General features: G+C 48.5%; 1 protein-coding gene across 12 annotated transcripts in view; it reads right to left on the minus strand.

The window, feature by feature from the left end:
- The window catches only part of EPB41 (erythrocyte membrane protein band 4.1), an 89,925-nt gene that overhangs the window by 20,638 nt on the left and 50,345 nt on the right, over window positions 1-18,942 (minus strand). For 6 of the 12 annotated variants that reach the window (XM_067311596.1, XM_067311586.1, XM_067311595.1 and 3 more), the window contains 14 exons: window positions 18,730-18,805; window positions 17,787-18,005; window positions 15,465-15,552; window positions 14,737-14,889; window positions 14,136-14,233; window positions 13,628-13,800; window positions 12,300-12,416; window positions 10,759-10,887; window positions 9,710-9,817; window positions 8,043-8,254; window positions 6,546-6,602; window positions 6,367-6,411; window positions 5,415-5,477; window positions 2,343-2,522 (listed from right to left, as the gene is read on the minus strand). In XM_067311596.1, the coding sequence (XP_067167697.1) occupies window positions 2,343-2,522; window positions 5,415-5,477; window positions 6,367-6,411; window positions 6,546-6,602; window positions 8,043-8,254; window positions 9,710-9,817; window positions 10,759-10,887; window positions 12,300-12,416; window positions 13,628-13,800; window positions 14,136-14,233; window positions 14,737-14,889; window positions 15,465-15,552; window positions 17,787-18,005; window positions 18,730-18,805 (1,718 nt within the window). The remainder of the gene's footprint in view (window positions 1-2,342; window positions 2,523-5,414; window positions 5,478-6,366; window positions 6,412-6,545; window positions 6,603-8,042; window positions 8,255-9,709; window positions 9,818-10,758; window positions 10,888-12,299; window positions 12,417-13,627; window positions 13,801-14,135; window positions 14,234-14,736; window positions 14,890-15,464; window positions 15,553-17,786; window positions 18,006-18,729; window positions 18,806-18,942) is intronic. The other 6 variants (XM_067311588.1, XM_067311592.1, XM_067311590.1 and 3 more) reach the window with 6 other exon arrangements.

An 18,942-nucleotide genomic window follows, 5' to 3' on the forward strand; every position in this document is an offset into this window, starting at 1 on the left:
TAAGTGATGAGTATCAGGGAGAAAGTAGCTGGGAGACTGGGCAGCAAAAGAAAATATAAAATGCAAGAGTAGCATGATCATTAAAACAAAAACGGAAAGAAAGACAACATAAAAAGAACAGGGTACAGTTAAACTTTCATAATTGCTTTTCTCTCCGAATACACGGTTACATCTTTCATGCAGCTTTTTCGAACCGGCCATGCACCAAAATAAGCAAATCGCAAGCTGCAAAAGCTGCAGCAGTGCAAAAGTCCTTCAGGTGTTAGGTCTGGAGGCTGTGAGATATGAAACTACTTAACGTAGCCAAAAGAAAAATGTTATCCAGCAGCTGCTGTCAAGTTTTTGCTTGGTGCCATTGCAATAGCAAAATCCTGGTTCAGAAGCACATATCAGAACAGCAGCTTTACCTCAAGCCCACCAACCTGTCTCTCAGAAGATAGGACAGTGACTTTCTTGACCTGGACACACAAAGCGTGTAAGGTTCAGTTGTCTTGCAACAAAACATAGAGGAACAGCAGAAAAGCAGCCCCTGGCAGAATACCCTTTCGTCACTACAGCAGCCTTAAGATACCACCATGAAGTATAGAAACAGGATTATTTTGCATTACGATTTACCATCCTTAAACATTTTACACTGATGTGCAGGTGAAGTAAAACATCCTTCTCTGTAGGTGCCTTCTCTCTTACATGGTCAAGATGTATTTCTGGAAGTTCACAGCAGAACGTGTCAACCTCTACCTCAGAGCAAGACCATTTCAAAGGTCACATTAAGAGCTCTTGGGAATTTCCAGAAATGCAGATCGAGAGCTGGCACCAGTCCTAGTGTGGCGGTGGACCACTGCAGCCTTAGACGGGAGAAGCCCACACCAGGCAGTTATCGTAAAGAGCAGGCCCCGAGGACCTCACATGCAGTTGCCACGCAAGAATTTCTTCAAAAACAACCAAGAACATCACTCTTGAGCTGCAGCTGCCGAATTTGAGAGCCCCTGCTCTATTCCACCTGCACATCCACGAATCCTGTGGTACAACAGGGAGAGCTTGCCAGCACTCCTGCTGTCTCCTGCTGGGCAAATCCCTGCAAAATTTATGCTGAGACTCAGCAACCAAACAGTGAAGTCCATCCATGCGTTAAACAGGGTCATTCCAAGGATGACAATCAATCCTGACTAGTTCATCTTCAGGGCTTTGTTTCGTTTTTCGGATCGGGAAACAAGCTCTCTAAGTGTCACGGCCATTCTCTACGCCTTGGGGAACCTTTCGTAAGCTTGAGCACTAAAAGCCTCTTGTATCCCTTCTGGTAACTCTGCATCCACAGCAAGATTATTTCTGCTTAAAAAGTACCACCCTTGCAATGGTTTGAAGATCAAATGCAAGTTTATCTGCAGAGCTGTGGGCAGGAAGGGGAGAAGCTAGGGTTAAGTCAGGAGAGATTTTGCCACCGTCTTCACTGCAGCCAGGATTTAATTTCTCAGCTTTAAGGAAAGCTGAGACAAAAAACATTTACTGTTTAAGGGGCTGATTCCCAGGGGCTCCTAACTACGGTTTCACTCATGAGCTTGGGTAATCTGGGTAATCTGAGCTGGGTAATGCCAGTATTAATATAAACAGAGCTGTCAGATACCAAAGAAGAAACAAGTTGGCAGAGAGATCTCTGCTGCTCCATCTCAGTTTTTTTGAAAAATTATCTTTTTTAGGAAATTAGCAGGGAGATGGTGAATGCTTTTGTGAAGAGAAAGGTTTCCATCAAGTATGAACAACCCTCATTTAGCCACGTGAGGAGTCTTTTTGAAGGCTCCACAGAGTATCCGCATGGGTATGTACTAGCAGATCCTCATGCAAGAGTTAATTCAGTAACACATACAATTCTCTCCAGCTTAAATAACTGGAGAGTAAAGCGACTTTTAAAAATTGATACCATCCAAGCGTTTCTCCACCGGACTACCTGCAATACTATCTTTGAAGTTACAATTCCCACCAGTTCAGGGATTTTCTTCACATTTTGGGGAGACACATTCCCTGCTACCAGGAATAAGCTGGTCCCCAAAACAGCCATTTGAAGCGTACTCTAGCAGCACAGATGGCTGCAACGCTAGGAAAAGCGGCATCAAAACTAGATGAAAAACTACTTTACTTTATATCCCCCCCCCATATTTTTGTGAAACTAACATTAAAGCGTTAATACTTTCAGAGACCACTGTACGTGTTGAAAGTCACCTTAAATATACCTCTAACCAAAACCTAAGGGGGGGTTGAGGCTGAATCCCGCGCAGCAGAGCTGTCCCATGAACGCCGCGCGCTAGCGCACGAAGCGGATTAACCCCCCCGCGCCGTAGGGTACTCACTCCATCCGCTCCCGTGGGAATCTGCCCGTTGACGTTCAGGGTGCGGAAGGGGGAGTGGGCGGACAAGCGCTTGTCCCATTCGCTCGGCCGCGGCTCGGGGACAGACTCCATGAAGTTCTTCTTCAGCTCGCTGATGTTGGCGTGATGCTTCTTTATTTCTTCTTGGGTCTTATCTAGATCCTAGCATTAAAAAAGAGCAGCATGAAGGGGGAGATGCAGAGAGGGGCACCGACAGTTGCCCACGCGCTGCTGCATAGCAAAGCTGCGCTCGGCGGAGCGGCTGCCGACCTCCGTCGCTTGCGCTCACGCTGTAAACGCGCAAGGGGAACCTTCTCTCTCCTTTTATCCCGGTCTCGTACTAAGCGGGACAAACTGCGACCGGCACGCAGTGGGGTGGCTCCTTCACGTACGGGACGTGCCATCAGTCATCTCAAGCTACACCAAGAGAGATGACAGCCGAGCTGTAAGCTCCAGGGTTTGCCATATAGAGGATTTTCTTTTTTACTTTCGAGGCTACGGTGTTCGGGTTCTTTGATCTCATGCTTTTAAGTTGGGTGGTTTTGCTTTTTCCTCCCCTCTGCACGCCTGAATATTCAAGGGAGATCCATAAACGCAGTTAATGCTTAAGAAACTTTCCCCCAATTTTACTCATTCTCTTTAATCCTATTCTCTGTCATCTTATCAGAAATTATCTTTGGTCCCACTCTACCCCCATTACTCTTTTCTCCTCTCATCTCATCCCTCCAGGAGCTACCACAGGAGGTTTTAGACTTATGAAGTGAAGACGAGATGACCGCCCCCTAAAATTGAGCTGAGAATTTACTCTATGCCAGATCAATCAAGAAACGCTTGCTGAAAATGTGGACCTGAGAAGAGCCGGATCTCTATTCTGTGATGCCAGTTTACAGCATAAACGCACAGGCTTCAAGGCAAGTCAGCTCTGTTCAGCTGAATTGTTTAAAAATAGCCTTTCCTTGCAAGCAAAACAGAGTTTTCTTTAGAACAAAGCTTTTGCATAAAATAGGCTTAAGCCAAACAACAACTTTTCCGGACAGTGCCAAAAAGCAGCAAGCCTCACCCATTAGAGAGGGGGAAATTAAAGTCAGTAAAAGCATTGCTGGCAAATTTCACTCTTTTTGTGCTTTTAGTTGTTACGCAGAGTTTATATGAGAGGAGAGCGAGCATTTTTTCGAAGCAAACGCCTCCCCCAGAGGAGCCCCCCACCCAACCCCCTGCAGCGCACCGAGACGCGCCGCCTCCAGCTTGCGGGGCTGGAGGCCCAAACGCCTCGCAAACAACTTTTGCTCTTTTTGGCACCGTTCTGGGGAAGCAACAGTTTTGGCATCGGTCCCAGATAAAAGCACAAGGCAAGTGCCAGCTAGTTAGGAAAAGCACAAAGTCGTCCACTGAGGACGCCGCGGGAAACTCTGGGAGCCCCCGCACGGGTCGAGGAGCCCTGCAACTGCTCCAGCTTTTCGAGAAGAGGGAAAGGCCACCTCGACTACCTGCCACGGCTCAGCAAAGGTCGATCCTGAAAGTTCGCGGAGAAGCTAAAGCCGCAAAGAGATACGTGGAGCCAGAACTGCTCTCGAAAGCGTCTCGAGGAGCAAAGTTCTGACCACCGAGCTTCTCCTCGGGTCTGGCCTTCGGGGAAGGCTACGGAGCGCAGGTCACCAAGCACAGAGCGGTAAACGGCGTTCAATAAAATAAGCAACGGCTCCTAGCGTGTTTCTCCGCAAGCGGTCGCGAGGTCCGCCGGCAATCGTCGGAGAAAAGGGAGCGAAGGGGGCGAGGCGCCGCGGCCACCCCCAGTCCGGGAGCACCTGCAACAGAACCGCTCCGAGGGGCGGCAGCGGCGGCGGCGAGGCCGAGCGGAAACGCCGGGAGACCCCGCTCCGGCATCGCGCTAATGGGAAAAAGCCATTTAGAAGCCATGGGGACAGAGGAGGTGACCGAGCTGTTGGAGCCGGCCTAAAGAAAGCGACGGGCTCGGTCTTCCCAGCGTGGCGGCGGTGGCGGCGGCCGGACTCCCGCTGTCGAGCCGCGGACTCGGTCGCTCGTGTCCCGAAGCTTAAACGGCAGCAGGCAAAAAAACCCAAAGCTGCAAAACGTTTAAAAACCACGGTTAGAAGGCGGCAGTTAGTGCACTTCACGTTCAAGCGAGACCGACGGGGAAACCCTACCAGCCGCTGGCGCTGCAATTTCGAGTAGAAACACGTGACGCGGGAACAGAGTATCAGAAGCCACAAACGTCTTCCGTCACACAGTGTAGAAATATATGATCGGCACCGTTCTGCCCCGAGACGGCGCTCGGGGACGACTGCGGGCGAAGGGCGCCCAGAGCCGGCAGGAAGAGCCGAGGCAAAGCCCCGCGCGCGCAGGGACTTCTCACCCCTTAGGGAACGCGGCGCCGAGAGCGCAGGGCAGCTCCGGCGCCCGCGCCAGCTCCGCGGGGGCGTTACGGGGCCGCCGGGTGCTCCCAGGAAGGGGCCCGGCGTATTCGGGGATTCGGCAAGGCAAGCAAGCGCTCGGAGAGGGATTACGGCCCCTACGGTGGCGGTTTTGCTCGGCGCCGTCCCAACAGAGCAGTGGCGAGCGAGATCCCAAAATCGTTCCCGCAGCTTTCTACTCTGCCGCCATCGTAACGCTGCAACTTCGCCCAGTTTTTATACTTTGTATTATATATTTTTATATCGCTTTGTGGGCAAAATCACATATTTCAAACAAGGAGAAAGTTGTAAATGAGTCCCACCACGGTTCGTGTCGTTTCGGGCAGGTGGCTCGCTACCCGCCGGTCTCGGGACAGAACAGGTCGAGCACTCAGCTCTGCCGATCATATATTTTAGGTCAGTATGAGAGAATGAAAATCAAAAGAGGTAGAAGGAAGAATGCCTGCATATTGGCATGTTTACTGTCAACATGCAAAAGCATATTTAAAATCAAAGAAAAAAGGTCCGTCATGCAAGAGCATGCAAAAAGAAAGGCAGCAGCAGAAGAGGAAGAGAAAGTTGAGCACAGAACGCAGAAGGTCTAGGCAAACGCAACTGAAAAAAGCGTCAAGTTCATACAAACCTCCAACATTAAATTGCTATGCCTGATATAAATGTTTTCACCATCTAGCCTCTTTGATCTTTTCTGTGAAAATGAAAGAAAGGGGGGAACAGAAAAAAAAAAAAGAAAAAGAAAAAGAAAAAGAGAAGCACAAAAAATTAAAACGTTGTTCTTGCGGGATTCACAAATTGGCAAATAAAAAAAGTCAACTCAACGTTTGGAGCGCAGCACTGTGCCAATATGGGATGGGCCGTGGAGCCACAAGAACACCTGCACCGGGTCACCACCAGGACATGGAAGCACCGGACCATGGAAAATGGGCAAATGCAATGAGGAGTTTAAAGAGACAGTTTCCCAGCATTTCACCAGCTTTTTGCATAGGTTTGACCTCATGCAAAGAGGCATTTCACCATTTTTCCCTGGAAGCCTTGCACAAAGTAACAACTTCGTATCCCTGATAGCCCTGCGTGCCTGCTACAGCGCGCCAGGCTGTTCTAGCTGGAGTACATGTAACTTTTTTCAATGTCTCCAAGCCTGTAAACAGTGTTTATTAATGTGCATAGTAACTATGTTTTTAACGCTGTTCCCATTTTGGACATCTCTCCTATTCATCAATCCATATTAAAGAAGCATTAATTTTTTTTTCTTTTTTGCATTTCCTGGAATGCACAATACACCTCTTTCTTTGGATTTTAACTGAATTTGTTACAGAGCAGCAAAGCCAGATGTTGTCAACCAAACCAAGTGTGTTTCTCTGTAACATTTAACATGCAGAATTTTAGCAATCGGACTGGCTATGGGACAAAAAGCTGTTCACTTTGCAATCAAAGAATTGACACCTGTGGATTAAAAAAAAAGAAAGAAATACCCAGCCCAAAGCACATGAAGAAATTGGAGCACTGTCTTTTTAAACAGGTTACGTATGCATGAATGATATGGCAAATTTGTTTGGTGAAAGTGTAAAATGGCTAACCTTCCTCATTCTTATCAGTTCTTCCTCTTTCTCTGCAGGCTGCTGCTGTTTGGCAGTGATAAAAACAAAAAAAAAAAAAACAAAAAAAAAATGTTGGTTCATTTAATTATGTTGAACCTCACTGTATAACCTTAAAAAAATATATATATGAGCAGCCTAACTGAATTAGCAGCACAAACCTGGGGCTGGTCACCATTCGTAGTGGGTACTGTGACCTCAATGTGCGTTTTCCCCACCTACGTTCAAGAAATAAAGTGGCAAAAACATTTCTTGTTAGTAGACTTCTTCCAAGAGACCATTCGCTTTCAAAACCCAGCCGCATTCAGGTGGTTTTGAAATGCTGGGGGAACATGCAAAAAAACCCCAACGTGCAGCCTTCTGCAAAAGGTTAATAACAGCGCGGCTCTCGCTGGCAGCCTGTTAGTTCAACGGCACGTTTAAGGTAACTCCTTCGGCCTGGAGAAGTATCAGCGTTTCAAACGGGAGCTCCCCAGGGCTTCTGCGGACCGGCTTCCCGCTCGCATCGGATTTGCCAGCCGACGTTTTCCGACTTCATTTGCAGCTGGATCTCACAAGGAAATCATCACCGAAGGCGACCCGGGCAAAATTAACACTGGATTTCTCCAAACCCAGGAAACGGTATGTTAGGCCCCGATATTAAATTGTTTTTCACGTTGTCATTGAGAAGAGACCTAGCTACAAAATCGAGTTTAACGCCACAAATCAGGTCCTTTCCCGTCCGTAACTAAAGAGCCCAGCCTGTAGAAGCGTTTTATATCTTGGGGAAAACGCGTTGCCAAATCATACGAAGGCAAAAGCATCAGCTGGTGTGAAAAGAGGTGACACAGTCACATTTGAGGAACAGGGTGCATTTGGCCGGTTCAGATCCACAGCCAATTTGCCCCCCAAAACTATCCTTAAAGAAAAGAAAAAAAAAATCTACCTTTGAAATGTTTGGAAAAAAAAGTGCGATAAAGGAAACAGGACGAATAAAATTTACTCGTTCTCGGTTTGCTGCTCGGGAAGTTGGCAGCCGTGCCGTGGCGTAAGGACCCGCGAGCCCCGGGACGCGCCATCCCCCGGCGCAGGAACGGCTCCGGGCTCCCCGGAGAGCTGCGACTGCACGTTAGTTTGGCTTAAAAGAACAATTCACATATATTGACAGCAGCAGAGATTTCGGACATTTGTGGATAAGTGCAAATCCTCGATTCAAAAATTTAAAAAATTAAAAAAATAAATAAAAAAGTCGGTTGAACAAATAAACCCACCAAGGCGCGAACAGTTGTGGTCACAACTGAAGTTTCACCCTGGTGTTCAGAAACTCCTTAACGGCTATGCCACGGAGAGTATATTAATTAAAAAGCGCCCGCAATTAGACAGCGGGCTGCGGAGCCCGCACCTGCCCTCAGACGTTCGCCCGCACAGTTCTCGCCAGGTTTTTAACGGGTTGTACGTCGGGCGACCGCAACTACTGCAACGCAGCCACCCCGCCTTCGCCCAGACCTCCTCCTCCTCCTCTTCCTCCCTCGCACACTGTGGCTCAGGGACGGGATTTCCCTTGGACCCGCATCCCCATCCGGGGAGCAACCTCGCTCCCAGGGCCGCCCGCGCCGGGAAGGAGCCCCTCACCTCCGTCACAGCGCCGCTTGCCGAAAGCCCCCTCCGCGCCCACGTACCTTGGCGGCCTCGGCCGGCTCCGGCTTGGCTTTCTCCGGAGGGATCTCCTCGCGCTTCGCTTCCGTTTTCGCCCTTTCCTTCTGGGCTTTGGGGGCGGCGAGCGCCTCCTCAGCGTCGGGCTTGGCCGGCTCGGCTTCGGCGCCGTGGCTCTGGGCGATGGCGGGGGCCGAGGTGGGCCGGGGGCTCCTCTCGGGCGTTATCACCGCCACGGCTGCGGGGGGAGAGAAACACGGCTCAGAGCGCGAAACGCGGCTGCAGCTCCGGGCAAAGTCTTTCCAAATTGGAGAGAAAGGGAGGAGGAGGAGGAAAAGGAAAAAAAAAAAGGGGGGGGGAAGAAACCAAGATGTTGAGCAAAGCGGCTTGTGCATTTAGCACAGGAAAGTGGAGATCGTTTTCCTCATGGTTTAAGTAAATGAAATAAAATAAAATAAAACAAACATGGTTTACCAAAAAGCAAGCTTGCACTCTGCAGCAAAGCCACACCAGAAAGGCTAATCTATTTTTGACGTCGTGCCATCGATTTGGGGATCTTTCACGCGCAATCGGAACGGAAGCCCATTACGTCGAAAATGTTAAAACCCAGACGCTAAGGATGTCCTCAGCCGGAAACGAACGGCTCGTGGAAGAGCAACCCCGGGTCCCCCCTCGTCTCCTCCATCTTGTCACCAATTCCCCCCCCAAAAAATCAACACGCATTTCTCCGTAAAGCTTTACGGCAGCTTCCAGGTGGGTTTCAAAGCAGATTCGCACCGTCCCTCCGAGACGGATGTCTCCTGCCGCAGTGCGAGCCACCACGGCGAGGAGATGTCCATCGCCTCCAAACTGGGGGAAGCGCAGAAACGAGCACCATGCTCCGAAAATATCATCTTTCAAGAGAAGGATGACGGTCTTAAACACTTCAGAAAGCATTCAAGCTCATACTGGGTGTCAAAGCAAGCCCAAATTAATCCACGGTGCCTATCTATAGGCACAAGAAGCCATTTAGTTCTCCAGAGGTTGATTCTTGTGGCCACTGCACTAAAAATCTTCCTAGTCACCTGGATCTTTGACATGATCTCATATTCACATGGTCCTAGTTTATGTAGGAAGAGTCACAGTGTGTAACTTATCCCAATTACTAGAGTTACTGGGTTACTAGTGTCCATCCAGCTAGAGACACCAGAAAATCTGACATTAAGAAAAAAAAAACCATAATTTTAAGTAAAACCTCAGAATTCCTGCTTTACCTTTCTCTCAAAAGCTAACTGCATCTCATCCATGTGTATAAAAACCACGCAGGATAAAGTATCTGTACGGTCAAAAACATACAAGATCGAGGGGTGAAAAAGCAAGAGCATGAGTTTTTGGAGACTGAAATTGTAACTTCTAAGACAAATTCCTAGACACCGGCCCTTGCTGAAAATCCACGCCAAAATCCCAAATCATCGCCACCGCCATTGTTCCCGTTACATCTCCCGTTCTTCAACGAGGCAGGTCATGCCTGCGAGGCAAGGCGCTTCGTCATCCTCTCAGAAAGACACCCGCTCCCAGGGGTTTTTATGCCACGGAAGCGGTGACAGCCGCCAGAGAGGCTGCACACGGGGGTTGTGAGATGTCAGGCACAGTCGGGCTAAGGAGGACGAGGACACGTTAACCACGCGGGTGTGAAAAGCCATCGCAGTGGTACCTGGCTCCTTCAGGACCGCTTCTACTCCTCTCATCACCATCAATTTTTCTTCCTCTGTCTCCTCTTCTTCTAGCGGGCTTATCTCAACATTGCCAAGAGCACCTTTGGCTAGAAAAGTCAGGCATATATTAAAACGCCACCTCAAAAAATCAAACGGAAAAGGAAACACAGCCACGAGTAACTCTGCAAGGCCACCTCTCTTTAGGGACTTCGGCTTCTTTCGCAGAGCTTGAGAGCATCAAGACACACAAGAAAAATAATAGAAGATACAAATCTTTTCCTCCACCGTTCAGCAGTGAATTAGGTGCTGTCCAGAACTGCGTTATTTTAGTTGTATCTTCTTGACTAACCACCTTTATTTTGATACGTGGCACTAGATTTAAACACAGTAGCAAGGACTGCTCCAAATTGCAAGATGCGCAGTACCCATCATCGTTACCCTCGCCCAGAAAATTGTACCTGCTGGGACCAGAAGTGTCCGCAGGTCAAGAGAAGCAAGGAGGTGGGCACGGGGAAGGGTTGTGTGCTAAGGGGAGGCTTCCTGGCCCAGAGTTACTAACCAGCTCTGCTCTTAGTTGTGGCTGGGGGGGATTTGTCTGAAGCAGTGGCTCTGAAAACAAATAACCAGCTTGGGAGGAAGCAGGCTCCACCATGGAGGAAAAAAAAGGAGGATGCAGGTCACCTCCACAAACTCGGCCACAAAACCCAGGGAACACCAGCTGATTTTTAGGCACTGCGTGTTCCCACAGCTCGTGGGAATTAACCTTGCGGAGAGGGTCGGCAGCGCAGGAGCGTTAGAAGGGCCTTACACACAACCACCGTTAATTCCCCCACGGGATATTTGACTTTTTCGTCCCACGCAGAGGCACGGCACGCTAGAGAAACACTCGGCATCGCAACCGCAAGATGCAGCACACTCGCAAAGCCAGGTCGGATCTTAACGGCATTAAGCCCACCGCAAACAACACAGCCGCTACCCTACAGCACTTCAACCCGGGGGGCACAGCAACAGGCGTAAGGACCGCAGGCGGCCGCGGTAGCGGTTGTACCTGGTGGCTTCTGCAACGGTTCCAGTAACGTTGGCTCGGCAACGGGAACCTTAACCACCTCTACCTTCTCCTCTTCCTCTTCCTCCTCTGCAATGGGTTTCATTTCAAAATTTTCAAGAGCGTGTTTGGCTAGAAAAAGTTTTGCATGCATTAATAGAGCGGTTGGAGAGCTGCACGGACGCACGACGTTTGCTACGGCCGAGGGAACAGCGAGCGGAGACTCCTCTCCGGGGCAGCGTCCGAGAACAGCATTGGGTTTTTTTTTAAACAGCTAAATTATTAATATTCTTCTGCAATTGCACATCAGTCTTTCTAGTGTTGCCAGTCCCAACAGCATATTATGGAGAGAGGGGAAAAAAACAAAACGTCTGAGCTTTGCAGGCTTCTTTCCTAGGCAGGACACGGCCGCGATGGCAGGAACACACTAACGCTTCCCGCTCGCGTGGCTCCTGCCCTGGGGAGGGCTCTGCCTGCAAGTTGGGGGTCAAAAGGTGCAGGTGCCGATGAGTAAAAGCAAGGAAAAGCACTCCGCAGCGGAGGATCCCATCTCTAAAAAACAACTAACAGCTTTAATTAGAGGTACTTGAGTGACCAAGCTTTAAATGTAAAAATTAAGAGCGTGCAGAGAACTATCCCAGTGTCTTAGATGCTGGTTCTCCATCTTCTCTTTCTACAGGCTTTCGCTCTCAGGGCCACAAGAGGCTGCGCTGGCTACGAAGAATTCAAGGCAAGACAGCGGTTTGGGGGATTTGCCACATTATGCTCCACTTCATGAAAGCGTGATCTGGATTTCAGGCCAGAAAAGCAGCGGTGTCAAAAGAGCTCAGTATAAATACCAGGGTGCAAGAAGGAAAGTGGAGCAGCACACAGCGTATTTGCACGCGAATCCTCTCCAGCCCTGATGCTCCGCAGGCAGTCGCTACCGAAGCGATGGAGAAAGCAAGTATTTGACAATACCACTGCTGTGATATGCTTACTAGTATTCAAATATAGCGTTGTACCTACACTCCTCTGTTAAGAGGCTTTATTTATTAAAAATTACCTGTCTTCAGAGAAATCTAGGCTCCACATAACACATTGGGAAGCATTTCTCGAACTATAATAAAACCCACAAAAGGCTTAAAGAAGCGCAAGCAATTCTTAAGATGAAACTTCACAGAAGCTTCAAAAGAAATTTCAAGATCACAGGAAAAGAATTCTTTAAATTTTCTAACCCACATTTAAAAAGACACCCAAATTTAATAAGGAGACAGATCTGAAGTGCCAGCACGTCCCAATCGTCCCCCCACCTCCCCAGCAGAATTACTGTCTAGCGAGGTGCAATGCAGAAATTTGGTTAAGTCGCCAGGCTCCCAGAGCCAGGGCTCTCCCGTCCCGTCTGTCCTCCGAGCCCGAAACTCTCCTCACAAAGAAACGAAAAAAAGAAAGCCGCCAGATTGGGTGAAACTTTTCAGAGTTGTCAAGAACAAGCATGTAAAGGCGTCTCAGTGGGGAAAGGATAGGCAATGAGCTGCAGAGATTTGTAGCCACCACAGCTATACCTGGCTTCTCTCGGGACTGATCCACGGGTTTTGACTCGGGAACCTCAACCACCACCACCTCCTCCTGCTTCTCTTCCTCTACGGCTCTGACCTCAACTTTTTGAGTCGCACGTTTAGCTGAGGAAATTGCGCACGTGTTAACAACTGCCCACCCGGCAGGCGGGAAAAAAAGGCTGCAGACTTCAACTCGGAGAGATGCGTTAGGTTCCCAGGCCGCCCTTTGCAAGCTCTGACGCTCAGGGACAAGCTCACAGCGGGGCTTCGCCTTCCTCCACGGCGAGGCTCCTCACCTATCGAGCTGGTGTCCTAACGGTCTGCAAAGCACGGCCAAGGGGCAACGAGCAGCGCCGGCCCGTGCACCCAGCCCGGGGAGTCCTGTGCACCCATGCAGCAGGCGAGCGGGTGTTTTGCTTTGCTCTCCGCGCCACGGCTGCGGGACGGAGGTCGAACCGAGCCGTCTTCCCCCCCGGCTCCGAGCCCACGCTCAGGGTAAGCTGAGCCTTGCAAACTCACGGCAGGAGCAGGGGCAGCCTGGCTGCCGCTGGCCACGGGGGCGCGGGCAGCCCTGCTTTCTCCCAGCGTGACGTCGGGGCTCAGGGCGACGCCGCTCGTGCTCTATCGGGTGCCCCGAGGGCGAAGGGAAGCTCCCCCGCGCCCCGGATCCTAATTTTACGAGCAGCCCTAGATTCGGAGCAAGGGCAGCAAAGCCATGCATTCCCCCATCACACCTCCCCTCGCCTGCCGGCTCCTATCTGGCCCCTTTAAAAGAAATCTGGCCCACCCGACCGATGCATCACAAATTTTGACATTATCATCGCTTAAACAGCCATTGGAAAAGTTTCAAACGTTGGTGGCAAAAAACTTCCCCCCCAAGGAAAACACTATTATTATTTTAAAAGCTACTTTAAACAAAGAACAAATCCTAGAAAGAGTTAATTCTGGATTTGCTGAATGAAAATTGTGCTGAGATGCAATGAGGAAATATCTTTAAAACTAAAACTTCGCTATTGGCCTGCAACACCCACTTACAGCCATAAACGTCTTTTGCCAGTGAGCCCTTGGCAGTGTTGCTATTTATATTTTATATCTAGGTCTTGAATTAAGTAAGAAATTATGTTTTTTTTTTTTTTTTTTTAAAGCAAAGCAAATACTGACTTACAATAACGGAGCATTTAGATGTTTTCAGGGCAGTCAAAATTCAAAGTTCACTAAATGAGCTTTCGCCTCTAATCAAAGCAAGAGCTAGACACAGCGGCAGCTACTGAACAGCATCTCACCAAATCGGGCGGCGGAAACGTCCCGAGAGCCACGAAGCGGCAGACACTAACCTCCGTCGAGGCTCCTGGAAGCCCGCTTACTCGCCGTCCGTTCGAACTGGGGAGCGGGTCTGTCGATCAGGGCGCTCGCCTGCCTCGTCTGCGCCTGCGTCCGGCCGCTGTAGCGGAACTTGGAGCCCAGCGCCAGGAACCTGCTCTTCGGGATCGCCTCGGTGGAAGTTAGCCTGAGAGCCACAGCGACACGTTAAAATCGCACCTCCAGAGGCGGGAAATAATACGTAAGGAGAAATTAAAATACAAATTAAAGAAGTCTCCGCAGGCACTGATGATTAACGAGGCAGCACGCACTAGCAACAAGCACCACATCTACAAGACAGAAGACCTCACACACAAGCTGCCTAGAAGTTTATTGCAATACAAACACTTAATTTCTCTGCAATCATTTCACTCCAGTTTTTGTTAGACCCTAACTAAAGAAGCGTCCGTGCTCAGCAGCAAATCTAAAGCATTAGTTATTCAACAGGGATCAAGAGGCAAGACCAGCGTTTAAAAAACTCACCTGAAAAACGTGTGATGCTCAACGCACACTTTCCATAGCTTCTTTGCCGCCCGGTAACTTGGTAGCTTGAACCCAATTGTACTTTCATATTGTTCTTGCTGTGGAAAACATATGTTATTTAGGCATAGCCAGAAATGAGTGTGGCAGAAGAGCCTGGTCCCCAGCCCACCAAGCTTCTGGCTGGGGCACAAGCTGCTGCTCTAGTCCAGGTGAACTCACTCCACAGATGGGCAGGGACCAGGAAAAGCACAGGTTTTCCAAAAAAGGGGGAAGCCTTCTCCCAATTTCAGCTATGAACTTAACTTTAAACTCTGCTTTCCTGCCGGATCGTGGGAATACCACGCTGTGCCAGGAGGTGGTGCTAGATGACACGTTGTTTAAATTGCCACCATCTATTTTATAGCTTCAGCAAGGTCATTGGGCTTTACTTTAAGAACCGAATTTACTACCAAGGCAAGATCAGAAATACAACAGGGTGTAAAACGCCCATTCAGAAGAAAGCTTGCTCCTTTCCCCCACTTAATGAAGCTTATAAGTTGGCGATAAGCAGAAGGCAATTAAACAAAACAGAAGACATGAGCACAAACAAGTCAGAACGTACCTCCCCTGGCCGAATCTTAATAAAGAAGCTGCTGCGTTTGTAGGAAATCTTCAGGACTTTGGGCCAAGGGAAGCGGTTGATTCTCAGCTTATCTTTGTAAACAAGAAGGCCACTGGAACAGACTCCCAGAGTGATATCCACTCCTTCCAAGTCCTAAGAAAGCAAACGAAGATTTGAGCAGAGACCAGCGTCAGGGTTACAAGTTCCAAGTCAATGTTTGTCCTCCAAATTACTCCTTCTGTCTTTCCCTGAGGCTCTCTTGAATTTATCTCCCCACCTCCCAGACCTCAAACAGTTTTTAGCACCTTATGCAGCCAGGGCCAGACTTACTTTTCCTTCACTTCTCTCCTTACAATCTCCTGCCTCTGCTGGTCTCCTCGGCGATGCTGTCTGCTCAAAATGCTGTCTAGAGTCTATCCTGCATTTCTCTGAGCTGTGGGAGTAGCTGACTTTGCAGGCTCACAACCTTATTCTAAGTGCTTCCGAGCAAGGACCTGTCTACATCGGTAGGTTTGTAAAGCCTCCTATAATATATAAATAATAAGCAAATCAGGAAGAATCACTTCTCTTGCTATGCTCGCAACAGCGCTTACAGCATTTCATCAGTGCTTACAGCCAGTTTACTGCCTGCATCTTTCAGTAGGGACCTCCTGAAGTAAGAAAGCTTATTTCCTACAAGGGAAAAAAATTACAAAATGTAGAAGACAGGCGCACACACTGATTCTCACCTTGGCTTGGTGAAGGTCAACTCCATACATAGACAGCTTTTTTGCATTCTCAAGAAATTCCAGGTCTGCTTGGGCTGGAGTCATGGATCTGGGGAGAGAGAACAGCGGCTTGATATTCTTGGTAGCTGTTACTTTTTAAGAGGGGATGCATCAGGCTTCACCAAACCGTTTACTTGTTAGATCTTCTTTTGCTTTGAACACTAACATATCTGTGCCCAGATGAATTATTATATTACTTTGCGTGCACACATTTGTGCTTTGACATATCCTCATAAAACGGATACACCTTTTTTTTCCTGCGGAGCTGTACGGATACCAGACAAGAAAGCAAGTTATCCAGCAAGTAAGTGCTGCAGAGGGTAGAAAACTCGATTCTACGGAAGAAAGACCAATTCAGCTGAAGGCAAAGGGTGACAGGTACTGTTGTCCTCAATGCACTCGCTGCCTCGAGACCTTTCCAAACTCGGCTATTGTTCTCCGAGCGAAGCGCAAGGGCAGCTGAAATCACTCAGCAGAGGCTCCTACTGGGGCAGCCGAGATGAATGAGACGTTTTCTGGGAACAGATGGTGCCGCGTCTGCGGGAGCGGCAACACAACCGAACTTTGGTTAACAGCAACATCCCGATAACGGAGGCTATTATCAATGTTATTGAAGTGCCCTTGTTATTAAGTTTCTGTTGCTCAAGCTGCATCTAACAGCTCTGCTGGGAGAGGATTTGGTTCTATACATTTTGGCTTATTACTGGTTTGGTGTCTTTCTTCCTGATCACTAGCGTACAATTTCGGTGCAAATATAAGCAAGGTTATTTAGCGGTGTGATACAGGGCAGACAACACTAAGGACGATCCTACGCAAGAGGTTAAGAGCAGTCACCATCTCTGGCACATGCCTTGCGCTGGGCAAATCAAGCAGCAGCCAAATGAGCACAGTTTAGCAGGGAAGTTTTGTGCTGAAAACCCTCTGACAACTTAATGCTCACAAAATACGGACCAGAAATGAAATGGGAATGTTACTCCCTCCTCCCTGCACACACGAGCACATTAAATAAACCTCCGTCCTTTACCATGAATTAGCTCTCTAATGAAGCCAAAAGGCCCATGAATAATTCAGCAACGTGCTCCCCCTCTTCTAGCGCAGCTAACAGCCTTTGACTTCAAGTCATAACGCTTGTCAGCGGCCTGGTACTTATTTTCCCTCGTTTCCTCCCCTCTCAATGCAAATGGAGGGGAATCAATTTAAGGTATCGATTTGCGGAGTTGAGCGAGGTGCTAATTGCAGCTTTGGTAACAGCCGGGGGCACACGTCCACCCTTCCCTACTGCACTTACGTTATTAGCTTCCACGCGCCTGCGAGAAGGTCTCCGCTTTGCTCTGCTCTTGTTATTAATGTTTCACAGCCAGCAGCTTTTCACAGGTCAAGGGGCTGCCGGCTCAAGACCTTCCCGAGGTCTCGGGATCACAGAGCGGTTTTATAGGCTTTTTCCCCGAAAGCCTGAGCCCGTCTCCGGGCCGCGCAGGCTCTCGGCGGCACCACTTGGGCTGGTATGCACACAGCCCTGCGCGGCTTTGGTAACCAAAGCCCTCGAGAGCGTCTGTACAAATACGCTCTGAATAAGAGGAGAAAAAGGACCCTGTTACTGCGACCCTCCAATCTGGTCCTGGAGGGACTCACAGGAGTCCTTCAGCCCTAAGAGAAGGAGACATCTGCCCAGCTCACTGCCACGTTTGGAAATGGGGAAGGCAGCACAACAGCAGGTTTATTATAGCTGCTGCATTATCTGGAATATTTCCACGTTGGGAAATGTTACTTATTAACAGCGGCTGCAGAAAAGCCCGAGCGTGCCGTAGGCTACAGCATACACACAAAGCCCCCGGGATCTGCTCCATCCAGATTACGATCCAAAATTACATAAACCCAAAAGCAAATATAAAAAAAAAGACAAAGGACAAGGTTAAAACAAGCAAACCTTGCATCTTCATATGAAATAAAACCCACTTTCGTGGTTGGATTGTTGAGAACTGGCACCTACACAGGGCATTTGTTAAAACATAATTGCAGTATTTCACATCTGCTTTCTAAAAATAGTTTCTTCGTCTAGCAGGAAAAAAGACTTCCAGGTTCTAGAAGGACTTTGTTATAGCCTCCAAATATTAGAGCTTTTTAAAATAGCTGCTTTCCTTTCGTAGCTGAATATTCATGTCTTGCTGGTTAATGCTCCTGGTGCCAATACAAAAAATGCTGCAGCAAGAAATCAAAAGCATAGAACAGAGATGGGGAAACCACTAAAAAGCCCCATTATTCCAGTTGCTTCTCTCGCTTTACCTGTACGTTTTATGAAGCTCCATAACCTTCTCCTCAAGCTCTTTAGTCTGGTTGGGGGCCAATTTAAATTCAGTGATATAATCTGCGCTGTGTAGATCTGGATCATAGTCTCCCAACTCGGACTGGACTGTGTAAGACCCCAGCAGAGCCAAAGTCGCAAAGGAACAAGGCAGCCGCCCCATAATGATGTCTTGTCTGAGCTGAAGACACAAGTAATACCTTCAGGAAAAAGAGAAAAACACTGTTTTTATCAGAAAACAGGTGACCTTACGAAACGTGTTTCTGAAGGTCAAACACAAACTGTTCTTTACATCACCGATGCAAGCAAGGCGATGCTGGTTTTTAACTTGTATTTTCACTTCTGGGGTAATATTCACACATTAGCGCAAAGGACAGGAGGACGTAAGGTCACCTCCCCTCTGGAAAGGGAGCAGAGGACACTTAGGATCAGAGGAGCCCTTTTTTAAAATAAAAGCGCACTTTCCTACACAAACACACACACGCCAAGATTATAATCGACGCTGTTTTGTGCACGTAGGCTTCAGTGAAAAGAGGGAGAATCCCCCCGCCACATCCCCTACAAAGAAAACCCCTCCAAACAGTTCCTATATTTAGACAAATAGCTTCCCTGGAGCTCCCCAAAAGTAACCAACGCACAGAACGGGTTACAGCATGGAAAAAAGAAGAAAAAAAACATTAGTACAGCTGGAACAAGCATCTCTTAACCAACCAGCAGAGTCCAGAACGCTAGAACGGACTTCAGAACAAGGATTTTGAAGGCATTTGATCTCCTTGTTGAAGGATGGAAAACCACCCAAGTATTAAAAATCTCTTTTCAATCAAATATTCTATTCAGCCACCAGTTCCGGTGCTTTCCTGAAAGCGCTGGCTTGCTTTGCTCGGCAAGCTTAGCGGCTGTTAGCAAGATTAATAGGTAATTCACCTCGTTATATCCTCTGTCAGCTGGGCGGGATCTGGCGGATAAAACTTGACATTGAAGGTAAAATCCCAGGGGCCTCCTGTAATGACAAAGAAAAGTTTGGGAAAAATACACACACATATACAACAGCTTCCCGCTAGTCAAGTCTTTATCAAATGCTGCGAATATCCAGTATCTTCAAAACACAGCTGTCAGATCGTAATACTGGTTTTAATC

This window comes from Apteryx mantelli, chromosome 27 (genome assembly GCF_036417845.1).
Source record: "Apteryx mantelli isolate bAptMan1 chromosome 27, bAptMan1.hap1, whole genome shotgun sequence".
NCBI lineage: Eukaryota > Metazoa > Chordata > Aves > Apterygiformes > Apterygidae > Apteryx > Apteryx mantelli.